Below are 14,227 nucleotides of genomic sequence, written 5' to 3' on the forward strand. Positions count from 1 at the left end.
GCTGAAGAGCCTAGAACTAGGGGCCATCGTCTCAATGATGTGTTGACCATTTAGAACAGAGATGAGGGGAAATTTCTTCATTCAGAGGGTTGTGAATCTTAGGAATTCTCTACCCTAGTGGACTGTGGATGCTCAGTTGTTGAGTATATTTAAGATTGAATTGAGGGATTTGGGAATAGGGCGGGAAGTTGAGGTGGAAGATCAGCCATGGTCTTATTGAATGGCAGACCGGGTTCGATGGGTTGTATGGCCTAATCCTGCTTCTAATTCTTAAGTTCTTACAGAAGTATGTACCAGTTTGCTGGAAGGCCTTAATACTAGGGCAATTGCAGGAGTGAGAGAATCTAATTTGCTACTTGTTGCATGAAAATTAAGTGGAGGCAGTTTCGCCCCCATTAATTCTTTAGCTGATGTCTTAAAGAACTGAATTAGTAAAGGATGTATTACTGCATTTTCTACACTATTGAATTTGATTATTATTTTTAAACATTCAAAACAGTTTTTACAATATACAGACACAGCCAGAGGAGGAAAAAGTGCAGAGGTCTTGAGGGTTCTCTGACAATGGCTTGTCATGCAAATGTGATAGCATCGAGCTGTACAGACTTTGGTAATCCTTTTTTTAGGTTGCAAATATTTAAACTTGATTGATTGGTTTAGTCCCACTTGCTAATGTTAGGCACCCTTTGCAATGGCTATTTTTAACTGTCTGTGATTGCCAAAGTATGGCCACATAGTTTTCTTTGTTTGCATGAATACGAAAGGAATCTAACAGGTCGAAAAAGACCATTTGGTCCATCCAGCCTCCTCAACGCACTCGTGATGTATGAGACATTATGATTAGGCAGCCCTTGTGCTCCAGCAGGTATGTAAATCTCCTAGGAGAGGCCAAAAAACAGATTAAAAACCCAGGGCCAATTTGGAGTAAAAATCTGAATCATAATAGAAAAAACTTCATTCACTAGATATGTCTGTTTCTACAAATTTGTTTTTTTATTCATTCATGGGATGTGAGTGTTGCAAGGCCAGCATTTATTTCCCATTCCTAATTGCCCTGGAGAAGGTGGTGATGAGCCGCCTCTCGAACCACTGCAGTCCATGTGGTGTAGGAACACCCATTGTGTTGTCAAGGAGGGAGTTCCAGCTTTTTCACCCAGTGACAGTGAAGTAATTTCAAGTCAGGATGATGTGTGGCTTGGAGGAGAACTTGTTGGTTGGTGTTCCCATGTGTCAGCTTGTCCTTCTAGTTGGTAGACGACACATTTGGAAGGTGCATTCGAAGGAGCCTTGGTGAGTTGCTGCAGTGCATCTTGTAGATGGTACACACTGCTGCCACTGTGTGCCAGTGATGGAGGGAGTGAATGTTTAAGCTGGTGGATGGGGTGCCGATCGAGCGGGTTGGTCTGTCCTGGATGGTGTTGGTTTCTTGAGTGCGGTTGGAGATGCACTCATTCAGGCAAGTGGAGAATATTCCACCACACTCCTGACTTGTGCCTTGTAGATAGTGGACAGGCTTTGGGGAGTCGTGAGGTGAGTTACTTGCTGCAGACTTCCCAGCTTCTGACCTGCCCTTGTAGCCACAGTATTTATATGGCTGGTTCAGTTAAATTTCTGGCCAATGGTAACCTGCAGGCTGTTGATGGTGGGGGATTCAGCGATGGTAATGCCTTTGAATGTCAAAGGGAGATGGTTAGATTCTCTCTTGTTGGTGATAGTCATTGCCTGGCACTTGTGTGGTATGGGTGTTACTTGCCACTTATCAGCCCAAACCTGAATGTTGTCCAGGTATTTGGTGTTCTTCTCTTTTAATATACTTAGAGTATGCTTTAAGTTCCATTAAGTATAACAACTATTTTATTTCAGATACCCATACAAGTGTTTGTGGAGCCGTACTGTTTTTGAATTTTTGACATTCGTAATAGTACCAATACTGTCAGGACAATGGGGAACACAAGCAGTGACCGTATGGGAGCAGATCGCCATGGAGGGCACAAGTCCCACCGGACTGACAGCATAGGAACTTCTCAGTCATCAAAGGAGAATGAACATCCTAAAATCATGGTGGACAGCACAGATGACCCCAACATTTTTCACACACAAGACTCAAAGGTACAGTATGAAGCTGTGCTTATTTCTATCCGAGTGGATATACAAGTTCCATTTAAGAACAAATGGGTTGTAAACTGTCTTGCTGAAAGTAGTTTCTGAAGTAACTGCTTTTTAACTGCCAAAGTGTAATTTACCCTTAGAAGACACCAGGCTGAAAATGTTGTGTCAGTAGTAGTGCTCGCTCCAAGCCCCACAGCAGAGACTTGTGCACGTAATCTAAACTGACATTTCAGTGTAGTGCTGAGTGAGTGCTGCACTTTTAGTGGTGTCATCTTTTGGATGAGATGTTAAACCGAGGCCTTGATTACCCCCTCAGGTGGACATAAAAGGTTCTATGACACTTTTCGAAGAGCAGAGTGTTCTCCTGGTAACTGGTATCCTTCATCCAACACTTCTAAAACAGATCATCATTGTTTATGGGACCTTTCTGTGTGCAACTTGGCTGCCGCATTTCCCTACATTACAACAGCAGCTATATTTCTTAATTCGCTGTGAAGCATTTGCGTCTCTTGCTCCCTGCTCTTTGAAAAGTGCCTTGGGACCTTTTATGTCCACCTGAGGTCATGCACAGCATTATATAAATGCAAGTTTTTACTTTTTAATATTGAGTAAGGATTCTTAATCATTGTATGTGGTAAGTAGGTTAAATATTATTTTGATACAAATACATGGCATGATCCGCTAAGCCTCATAGACCAGGAAGGTGACAGGTTTAATCACTGACCTGTGCTGAGTTAATTAGTCTCAGCCACGGTGCTATTGGCGTTGCTACAGTTGGCATTTGTGTCCTATGTAAGTCAGGTTCACAAAAACCAGGGCCTTGATTGCAACCCATTTATCCTACTGGACGTGTGTGTCTGTGGATGTCTGATGAGGATGAGATCACCTTAGCTGGGTTGCGCCCATGTTCAAACAATCAGTCTGAGTTCAGACATGAAGAGTAGCTGCTTGGACAAGGTACTATAAATGCCCGTGGAATTGAAAAACAATGTGAGTTACTAATAGTTTAACTTATGCATCTTGAGAAACAATTTTATGTCTTTAAAAAAAAAAGTGACTCCTGACAGTGCAGAGCATGTGCAGAGCAACTGCAGATGTCATTAATGCATGCGAACATTTGCCAGCTTGCCAATATGAATGCATGCACTGACATCACCACACAATGACATCCTTGCCCCTCAATAGCCATGATCGCTGCCTCCATTCCTCCCAGTAGTATCCCGCTGTCTCCTGCCATCCCCGCCTCAATAGCCGCTTTGTTTCCTACTCCCGACTACTCGCCGGTCCATCCCACCTCGCCACTGCCCCCCCCACCTTTGGACGCTTGCACCTGGCCTCGCCGCTCACCCCCCCCCCCCCCCCCCCCCCCACCTCAGCCGCTTGCCTCCCACCCCTGCAATTTCTCCGGATGGCGAGGCGGGAAGCAAGCAGCCAAGGGGAGGAGGTGGGGAGCGAGCACACAGTCGCTGGAGGGAACGGCGAAGAGAAGTGGAGATGGCAGGAGGGAGTGGGGTACTGTTGGTGTGATGGAGGTGGCGATTGCAGCCATTGAGGGAGTTTGGATTTAATTTGTTTTTCGTGTTAAATTGAGCAGCACCATTTTTATTATTGGCAGCTGCCTGAGATGTCGCCGACAGCGACGTTTGTTGACGAGGCTTTATTTGTGCATGTTCCAGTACTGCACCACCTAGTGGTTGTCAGCAAGCGCAGCCTTTAAAAAAAAATTGAACTACTTATATGAAAATAACCAAAAGAATGTGCAAAGTTTGCAAAAGGCATAATCTAGTGTATGTTCTAACTAACAAGTATCCTATTTGTAAAGTAGTGGCCTGGGTAGAGGGGAGGCTGCATAATAGAAAGCAGAGAGTATAAGTAAATGGATATTTCTCAGATATGCATGATGTACCATAAGTGGTTAATTTTCAATGGCCAATCATGACATTTAAGGATATATTTACATTGCCAATTTAGTGTTGGTGGAATGTACTTCCTGCTTCTGGGCCCTCTACAGAGTGGGAGTCCTTGAAAGGGTAGTCTCACACCATTTTGGTTTAATACCATAAGAAGTGTAAGTTAAAATTAAAAACAGAAAGTGCTGGAAATACTCAGCATGTCTGGCAGTATCTGTGGAGAGAGAAACAGAATTGACGTTTCAAGTTGGATATGACTCTTAACCTTCTATATCAAAAATTGTAATTAGTTACAGAGTAGGGATTCACCTATTCCATTTAAATATTTAAATTTCTAATTCTTACATATAACAATCCTATGTGTGCATGCATCCAGGCATGCTCCAAGTTCTTTCCTAAAAAGAACAATTGAAGTTAGGAACTAAGAAGTGCAAACAAAGTTCTGCTCTGATGAAACCCAGAAAGAACAATAATTGGAAATTAGGTAATCATTTGAAGAAAAATATTGAAAGATGCAAGGCAAGGACAATGAAGTGTGCGAACTACAGATAGTTCCATTGCAGTATGTTGTCAGACACAGTTAGGCAAAAGAGCAGCCTTCTATGCTGAAATTTCTGATTATACACCAGGAGGGTAGATGGATTCTATAGGGAGGGCTGTGTGTGTTTGTTTTATGTTGCCCATCTTTTGGATTTGTAAGTTAAAAGCACTTTTAGCAGTATTGTGCCTAATTATACCAAGTGGGTGAGAGTATATCTTGAAGAGAGGAGGAATGTGTATATTGTTATTTATTTTAACCTAATGTGTTTACAGATTTATTTTGCGCTAAGTTGTGCTGTGGAGTGTTTTGCCCCCAGTATTAAACAATTCCCAACATTTGATGGGAGATGAAAAGGAAAGATGTTTATCTATCAGCATCTCTAAAGATAAAAGATGGTTTAACTTTTTTAGATGTAGATCGATCGCTAAGATTTTTGTTTACAGTTTTATCTTTTTCTTTTAATCTTAGCTGCGGGCGATGCTTTTCTAATGATTGAGAGTTGCCTCTCTGAAAATGTGTTTTTCCCTGCCCAATAGAGGGCTCCACCTCCTGCATTGTATGGTATTTTATGAGCTGGTTAGTGTGCGTGAGTAAAGTTATTAAGTAAAAGTTGGACCTCTGTTTTATCATTTTCTTTTGGTTGTACAGCTTTATGTCACCTAACATGCACATAACTGGACAATTGCAAATATTAGACCCTTGTTCAAAAAAGGATAAGCCCAGCAACTACAAGCCACTCCGTTCCGAAGAAGGGTCACTGACCCGAAACGTTAACTCTGCTTCTCTTTCCACAGATGCTGCCAGACCTGCTGAGTGGTTCCAGCATTTCTTGTTTTTATTTAAGCCAGTCAGTTTAGCCTGGGTAGTGGGAAAGCTTTTAGAAACAATAATTTGGGACAGAATTAACAGTCGCTTGGACAAATGTGGATTAATTATGGAAAGCCAGCATGAAGTTATTAAGGGCAAATCGTATTTAACTAATTTGATTGAGTTTTTTGATGAGGTAACCGAAAGGCTTGATGAGGGTATTGCAGTTGAAGCGGTGTACGTGAACTTCCAAAACGTGTTTGAAATGCCACATAACAGGCTTGTCAGAAAAGTTGAAGCCCATTTTATAAAAGGGACAGTGACAGCATAAAGTTGGCTGAGTGACAGGAAGCAGAGAGTAGTGGTGAATGGTTGTTTTTCAGACTGAAGGACAAGGGGTTGGTATTGGGACCACTGTTTTTCTTGATCTATATTAATGATCTATACTTGGGTGTGCAGGGCACAATTTCAAAATTTGCAGATGACCCAAAACTTGGAAATATTGTGAACTGTGAGGAGGATAGTGATAGACTTCAAGAGGACATAGATAGGCTGGTGGAATGGGCAGACACGTGATAGATGAAATTAAATGCAGAGAAGTGCGGTGTGATAAGTTTTGATAGTCAGAACGAGGAATGGCAATATAAAATAAAGGATACACTTCTAAAGCATGTGCTGGAGCAGAGGGACCTGGGAATATATGTGCACAAATCATTGAAGGTGACTGGGCAGGTTGATAAAGGGGTTAATAAGGCCTTCAGGATTCTGGACTTGATAAATAGAGGCATTAAGTACAAAAGCAGGGAGGTTGTGGTGAACCTTTTAAAAATACATTGGTTTGGCCTCAACTGGAGTATTGTGTCCAATTCTGGGTACCACACTTAAGGATGTGAAGGCATTTAAGAGAGTGCAGAAAAGATTTACGAGAATGGTTCTGGGTATGAGAGACTTCAGCCACGTAGATAGATCAGCGAAGCTGGGGCTGTTTTCTTTAGAGAAGAGAAGGTTGGGAGGAGTGTGTACCATATACAAGATGCACTGCAGCAACTCACCACACCTCCTTCGGCAGGCAGCACCTTCTAAACCCGCAACCTCTTCTGCCTAGAAGGACATAGGCAGCAAACGTATGGGAACACAACCATCAGCATGTTCCCCCACCAAACCACACACCATCCTCATTTGGAAATATGTCGCTGGATCAAAATCGGGGAACTCCCTCCCTAACAGCACTGAGAGTGTACAGTCACCAGATGGACTGTGGAGATTCAAGAAAGCAACTCTCCACCACCTTCTCAAGGGAAATTAGAGATGGGCAACAAGTGCTGGCCTTGCCAATGATGTCCACATCCCATGAAACAAATAACAAAAAAAGATTTGATAAAAGTGTTCAAAATCATGAGGGATCTGGATAGAGTAGATATGGAGAAAAAGTTCCCATTGGCAGAAGGGTCGAGAACTAGAGGATGCCGATTTAAGGTGATTGGCAAAAGAACCAGAGGCGACATGAAGAAAAGATTGTTACGCAGCGAGTGGTTAGGATCTGGAATGCACTGCCCGAGAGTGTGGTGGGGACAGAATCAATCATGGCTTTCAAAAGGGAATTGGATAATTAGCTAAAGAGAAGAGATTTGCAGGGCTCACTGAAAAGACAGAGTGGGTCTAGCTGAGTTGCTCTCGCAGAGGGCCAGAACAGACAGAACAAGGTGAAAGGCCTCCTTCTGTGCTGGAACCATTCTATGAATGATTCTACGATAACAAGAAAATCCCCTTTTCCCATGTGTGCTAGCTAAGTTCACACTGTTGGCTGACATTCTAATCTAATTCTGTCTAAGAAGAGAATCCAAAGCTCTACTGCTACCATATAATTGTATAGAAATTATATTTCTGCATACTATTTGCTTCTATGGGTAACTTTCTTTCGTGTTACTTCTCAACTTGTGTTTTGATATTTTAGCCTCTCACCGATAAGGAATTTGTGTCCTGGCAACCTGACATTGATGAATCTGTAAAATTGCCTAAGCAAGCTCGTCCCACAGTCATTCGCTGGGTAGGTGGAGGAAAAGAAGTGTTCATATCTGGATCATTCAACAACTGGCATACCAAGATCCCACTTATTAAAAGGTAAATATGTGCAGTTTACAACTAGCTGAGATTCCATCTAGTAGTAGAAAACTATACTTTCGCATTCTTATGCAGGAGGGAAGATTTCCATATCAAAGTTTTATTGGGTTTTGTTTTAATCTAGGTGAGCCAGGTCTCTGGCTTGCGTGGAAATTCATCATGTTTGCGTCTCCAAAAAAAACTATTGAGAAACCCACATAAATTGAGTTTCCATTTACAGAGTACATTTCTCACCTATAAAAAAAAAAATCTCCAATTATTTAAGTCAAGAAAGCCTGTGTAGAAGTTGCCAATAGCAAAAGCCCAAAGAGCCCCAAGTCTGCATAGTTGTGTTGCTAAAATATAACACTTAACAGCTTACTAGTGTGGAGCACTGGTAGGCTTTCTGCTTGTTCAGCTTGGATCATTCTACTTATTAGGAATATTGTGGATCACTAGTTGGTCATTAGAAACCTGATGTGCATAGGTTAGAGTCCTTGCTAGGTTAACAGCAGGTGTCAAAATATCCTTCCCAAGGCCATGATGAGCAACAAAATCTGCCCCTGACCCTAATAAAATGTGTGAATACATAACAAACCTTGAACAAAATGGATACATGCTATAGATATTCAAATGATGGTTCCATCAGTTGAAGGTGTGGAGTTTCAGCAGCAACTTAGTCAAGGTAGGCACTGAATATGAGTGCATGTTCACATATCTGCTCTGCAGACAATTCCTTCCAGCCTTTTGACCCTAGTCTTAGATATCTGTCAAAAAGTGGAGGAAACCCTATCTGCACAGGGCAGTTTGTGATATGCCAGCCAATCTGAAGTTCTCGATTATGAAGTCCAGTGCTGTGCATGATATCCTAAAGTTTCAATTGATGATAAATAGTTTCTCATAGGAATTTGTAGATTGACCAACTAATGCAAAAATATAAAAATTGGGCTTCTATTAAAAATATGTCCTTGTGTAGGTGGAGCTGAGAAATCCTCTCCAGAGTGAGGGTGCCCACTTGAAAGTAAGATGACGTGTTATGTTCTAGCGATTGCTTGTAGACAGATTTCTGTTCGGGAAAAACTGGGTTGTTTCCTCAGACAATATGGGCTGGATTTTATTCTCCCCTAGGCATTGGGTTCTGTGGGGGGGGGGGGGGGGCTGCGGGTGGGCCTAAAGGTGGCTGTGGATGAGACCCGCCACAGACCTCGACACCAGGAGGGCACGGCCCGATCCGCCGGCGGCGAGGCTCCATGGCGGCCTCCCCGCTGCTGGGCAATGGGACCACAATTAACATATTCAATAAAATGAATACTTTTAAATAGACTTGGCTACGGCTGCCATTTTTTGAGCTCGGCGCGGCTCTTGACATCCAGCCCTGTACATGAGTTTCCTATTTCCCAATAAGAATCAGTATTGTTATCTGCAATGCTTGCCCTGCCAAGTTATGTCCCACCAGCAAAGCTATTGTGTATTGATGCAGCTTTGCTTTGTTCTGGAGGTGTAATGGTCTGCTTGAAATCGAATAGATGGAAAGCAGTTCTTAGGTCTTTGAACTCTGATTGGATTGATAGTCTGTCTCCAGGCAGCACAGGTTAAGAATAAACATAACAATGCTGGAAGATCAGTTAAGACTCAAGTCAACTTCAGAATCCATCGACTCGAACTGATGGTCTATAGACATCAGCCTGAAGAAACTATTGACCAGTTCGTCAGTAGATGTTGAGATAAAGGCAAAGATTGCAATTTCTCAGACATAGAACTCTCCAAGAGAATAATGGAGCTGGTAATTGTATTACTTCACATGATTTAGCCACTTAGCTCCATGTCACAGTGATGAGACAGAATTCCATGGTGCGTAAAAACCCATGTCTAGTAATAGCACCTAGCAAAATAAAGCTGGGGTGAAAGGACTTTAAGGAATCGGAAACTCTTACTTTAAAATGATTTGGTCAATTTAACATCAATCGGAATTGAGGTTTTTTAAAAATATGCTATCTTACTGTTTTGCTTCCCTGTAATTTTATTTATTAGAATATGCAACGTGTAGTTTTTAGCCTCTGCTATATGGTCTATTTGTGTGTCATTTCCCATTTATTTACAAAGGTCTAGAGGACGTGTTGGGCAGACTGTACTATTTTTGGTGCTTATTCTAATGATGTGCATTACTCATTTGGTGGTACTAATACACTTTCTGCAAAAGATCAATTAGGAAGTGCCTATGGAACCCTGTATTTTCCATTAGTTATAAGTAAAAAGTATTTTCAAGAAACACATTGTAGCACTGTGCTCTAGGATTTCTTGTGACCCAGTGCCTACTCCACAACTTCATATAAGGGGCTTTGGCTCTGAGGCTGCCTTCCCCTTCGTGGTGTGGTCCGGATGTAAAACATGATGAAAAATGGCCACTCTGCCACAATGGCCAATGATGAGAAACTGAATGGTGTTTTCTCTTTTGTTCCAGAAAGTCAGTAGGTGAAAGATAATACTGCAGCCAATTTTTATTCAGTCTAACATTTATTTACAGAGTGAAACGTTAAAAGCATATACCTCCTAACTCCACCAGTGTTTCTTTATATGTGCTCAAGTGAAACCCCAATTAATGCCCTCCACCTGCATATAATTAAACACAATTGATATAAAATTATCATCTCTGCTCAGAACTGCACCTCTGTAGGAGAATTGATGCTTTGATGAGCAGAAGGAAGAATGTTGAGAAAACAAAAAAAAAATTGTGTTTTAATAATTAAGTCTTGGATAGTAACTTAGCATTTCTATCTTTTTACAGCCATAATGACTTTATTGCTATTCTTGATCTACCAGAAGGAGAATACCAATACAAGTTCTTTGTGGATGGGCAGTGGGCTCATGATCCTTCAGAAGTAAGTATACATTTAACTTTTTTTTAAGCACAGAGCTTTATAAATCTTGTACTTGTAATTTACAATATAATAAGTAAGGGAAAAGGCGAAATAGTTTCAAGCGATCACATTATGTGGATATTGTAGATTGAGCTTTTTTCTTGCCAATTTTCTTTGTGAGTTTTGAGGAATGCAACAGGCTATTTGATCATCCAATGCACATTCATGCACTTTCACCAGGTGTCGCTGTATAGCATCAGAAGTAGGAACCCAAATGTTGTTCATTTATATAAATGACATGGGTGTAGGCCTGAGGAATATCATCAAAGTTTGCTTGCTGATGATACCAAACGAGGGATCGTGGCAACTGTAAGAAAAAAGTAGACAGGGCAGCAGACTGGGCAGACACACGCAGATCCAGTACAGTGCTGAGAAATGTGGTGCCGTACTTTTTGGGACATATGCTGCAATTGGTAAAACTCCTTAAGAGTGGATCTATGCATGCAGGTACATAGATTTTTAAAGGTAAGAGCATGGGCATTAAGTCAATTTATAAAAAAAAAAAGAATGGGTTTCTGGGTTTTATACATAAGGACATTGAACATAGAAGCAATGAAGTGATATTTCATTTGTACAAGACAATGGATAGGCCATAATTGGAGTATTGCATGCAGTTTTGGGTACTCCATTACGAGAGGTATTACACCCATGGAAAAGGTACAATGCAGATTCACTAAGCTTATAAGATTATACCAGGGATCAGAAGTCATAATTGGGCAGAAAGTTTTTAAAAATTGGATTTTGTTTTCTTCATTGAAACAAGAAAGATTGGAGGGGATCCAATAAAGATTTTGAGTTAGCAAACAGTGAAAGATTGTTTCTATTGCTGGTTGAATTTGCAAAAGGAGCATACTTTAGAATTATTATTAGAAGAATGAAGAGAGAAAAATTATTTCAGATAGAATTATTAGAGCATGATATACTTATATTACAAGTAACAATGGAGGCAGAGATCATATTTTAAAAAAGAATTGGATAAATGTTTCAAAATGGAGAATGTGAAAGCATATGTGGAACACTAGCATAGGTATGATGGGCCAAATGGCCACATCCTGTGCTTTAAATCATATGTTTATTTAAGGAGCAATATATAAATTGTTGGGAAATCAGGAAGAGGAATTTGGCATAAAATAATCTTCCACAAAAATCACTAATAAAAGGCAAAATATTTATACAAATATGAAGAGAAACCAGAGCATACAAATGTACTTTAACTATTAAGAAATGCAATACTGTCTTTCTCTTTTTCTTTTCAGCCAGTGACAACCAGTCAGCTTGGGACGATCAATAACATCATTCAAGTGAAGAAATCTGACTTTGAAGTGTTTGATGCCCTTAAACTGGACTCGCTGGAGTGTTCAGATACCTCGGGTGAGGAGTGTACAGCTGTAGGTGGTACAATCTGTCAAAATGAAAATTGCAATTGATTAAAGTCAACTTCTTAAAAAGATAATCCAGAGGAAAAATATATATTTGGGGGCAAGTGGATGAAATTGAATTTAACACTGCCTAATAAATTAATATTCATTAGCTTCTTGTAAAGTAAAAGAAAGATTTGAATTTATATAACACCTTTCACAACCTTGGGATGTCCAAAGCACTTTTCAGCCAATGAAGTATTTTCGAAGTGCAGTTACTGTTGTAATGTTGGAAACGTGGCAGCCAATAACCAGATAATCTGTTTTAGGTGTTGATTAAGGGATAAATGTTGATCAGAACACTGGGGTGAACTCCCTGATTTTTTTTGAAATAGATGAAGATAGTATTTTTATACAATTTGCATGATATTTTGAGAAAAACACAGCTATCTCTGTTGTAATACTTAGCAGCTAAACATTTTATTTGTGCATTTTCAATAGTATTGCCAAATGATAGATCTGAAATTTCAGATAACTTGTAATTTTTACACTTCAGATGCCAATAGAATTTGGGAGGAAATTCACAATTGAAGAATTTTCATGCATGCACAATGTTTCTGTAATTCTGATGTTGATGTGGCTTGTTAAACACTATACTGAAAGCTGTCTTGTGTGGTTCTGAGACACTCCATGTAAACTGAGAAATGGTACATGCTGAAAATGCCTAGCCGGATATTAACACAGCAACCCATGGTAGACCAACTTGTTTGAAATCTGAAAAATTGTAACGACAGTTGGGAGACCAGACATAAATACTAATGCAAATGGTGGGCCGTTCAGAAGTCCCTGAAATAGTTTTTTTTTAGAACAATATTAAAGAGTACCCTGTATCTTAGTTTAGAATGTCGATCTTTCTTTCAGTAACTCCTATCGAATTGGTTATTTTGAGTTCAAGCTACAACATGATGTAACACTAATCCATACAGTGAAGAATGTCCCAGGTTTGTTTTCAGGTCTGTCCTGAGTTAGCTGATCTCAGCCAGGATAGCAGACTGCGAGAATTCACCTTGACACCTGTGGACTAAACAGAGGGAAAGAGAAGCAGGGATCCTGTTCTAGTAACTCCTGGTGGATATCAGTTTACAACTGTATTGGGCTTGGCTCTAATGCAGTTCTGCTGAGAGTGTTTGTGGAGTTGGGTCCGAATTAAAATGTAGAACCTCAAAGGTCGTCATCTCTGGATTGTTACCTGAGCCACACACCAATTGGCATAGGGTCAAGCAGATTAGAGAATTAAATGCACGGCTCAAAGAGTGGTATGGCAAGAAGAGGTTTTGATTCATGGGGCACCGGTACTTCTGAAAGAGGGAGTTTCGTTGGGATGGGCTGGGGCTAGGATCAGTGTCCTGGCAAATCATATGACCAGGGCCATGGATAGGGCTTTAAACGAACAGAGTGTGGGGAGGTAGATTTAGAAATTCAAAGATAAAAGTCGGAACAATAGAATAGTGCAACAATGTGAGTAAAGACAAGCAGAGTGGGGCAGGAAGGGACGGAGAATTTAACAGTAATAGTGCATCAATGAATAAGGTCCATGCAAAGAATAGTAGCAAAAAAAAATTAATACTCTTTATCTGAATGCGTGAAGCATCCACAATAAGATGGATGAACTAGTGGTACAAATAGAGATACATTAGATCTAATCGCCATTACAGAAACATGGTTACAAGGTGACCAAGGTTGAGAGAGAAATATTCCAAGGTATGTAACATTTCAAAAAGACAGAAAGAATGGAAAAGGAGGAGAAGCAGCCCCGATAGTAAAGGATGACATATGGACAGTAGTAAGAAAAGATCTTGGCTCAGAAGATCAGGAAGTGGAATCTGTATGGGTGGAAATTAGGAATAGCAAGAGTCAGAAACTAATTTTGAGAGTAGTTTATAGGCCCTCAGCAGTAGTTATACCATTGGCCAGGGTATAAAGCAAGAAATAATTGGATTTTGTAACAAAGGCAATAATGGTGGGGAATTTAATCTTCACATAGACTGGACAAACCAAATTGGCAAAGGTGGTCTGGATGAGATGATAGAATGCTTTTGTGATCATTTCTTGGAACAACATGTTGTGGAACCAAATAGGGAAAAAGCTATTTTAAATCTAGTATTGTGCAATGAGGCAGATTTAGTTAGTAATCTAATAGTAAAAGATCCGTTGGGAATAAGTGATCATAATACAATTGAATTCCATACTGCGACATACTGCAGTCCCAAACACAATTCTTGAACTTAAACAAAGCCAATTACTTAGGTATGAGGGGAAATCCGGCTAAAGTTGATTGGATGAATAGACAAAAGATATGGTGGTAAATAAACAGTGGGAAACATTTAAAGGAACAATTCAAAATGTTCAACAAAAGTACATTCCATTTTTTAAAAAAAACAAACTCTACAAGAAAGATTCATCTGTGGCTGACTAAGGAAGTTG

General features: G+C 40.3%; 1 protein-coding gene across 4 annotated transcripts in view; it reads left to right on the forward strand.

The window, feature by feature from the left end:
* The window catches only part of LOC137372911 (5'-AMP-activated protein kinase subunit beta-2-like), a 41,566-nt gene that overhangs the window by 6,656 nt on the left and 20,683 nt on the right, over nt 1–14,227 (forward strand). For 2 of the 4 annotated variants that reach the window (XM_068037372.1, XM_068037370.1), the window contains exons 2-5: nt 1,864–2,109; nt 7,322–7,488; nt 10,253–10,346; nt 11,642–11,756. In XM_068037372.1, coding sequence (XP_067893473.1) covers nt 1,942–2,109; nt 7,322–7,488; nt 10,253–10,346; nt 11,642–11,756 — 544 coding nt within the window. In that variant the 5' untranslated portion in view covers nt 1,864–1,941. Of the gene's footprint in view, nt 1–1,863; nt 2,110–2,891; nt 3,100–7,321; nt 7,489–10,252; nt 10,347–11,641; nt 11,757–14,227 lie in introns of those variants that run through there. The other 2 variants (XM_068037374.1, XM_068037373.1) reach the window with 2 other exon arrangements.

The sequence above is a fragment of the Heterodontus francisci genome, chromosome 8, assembly GCF_036365525.1.
Source record: "Heterodontus francisci isolate sHetFra1 chromosome 8, sHetFra1.hap1, whole genome shotgun sequence".
NCBI classification, from domain to species: Eukaryota; Metazoa; Chordata; class Chondrichthyes; order Heterodontiformes; family Heterodontidae; genus Heterodontus; species Heterodontus francisci.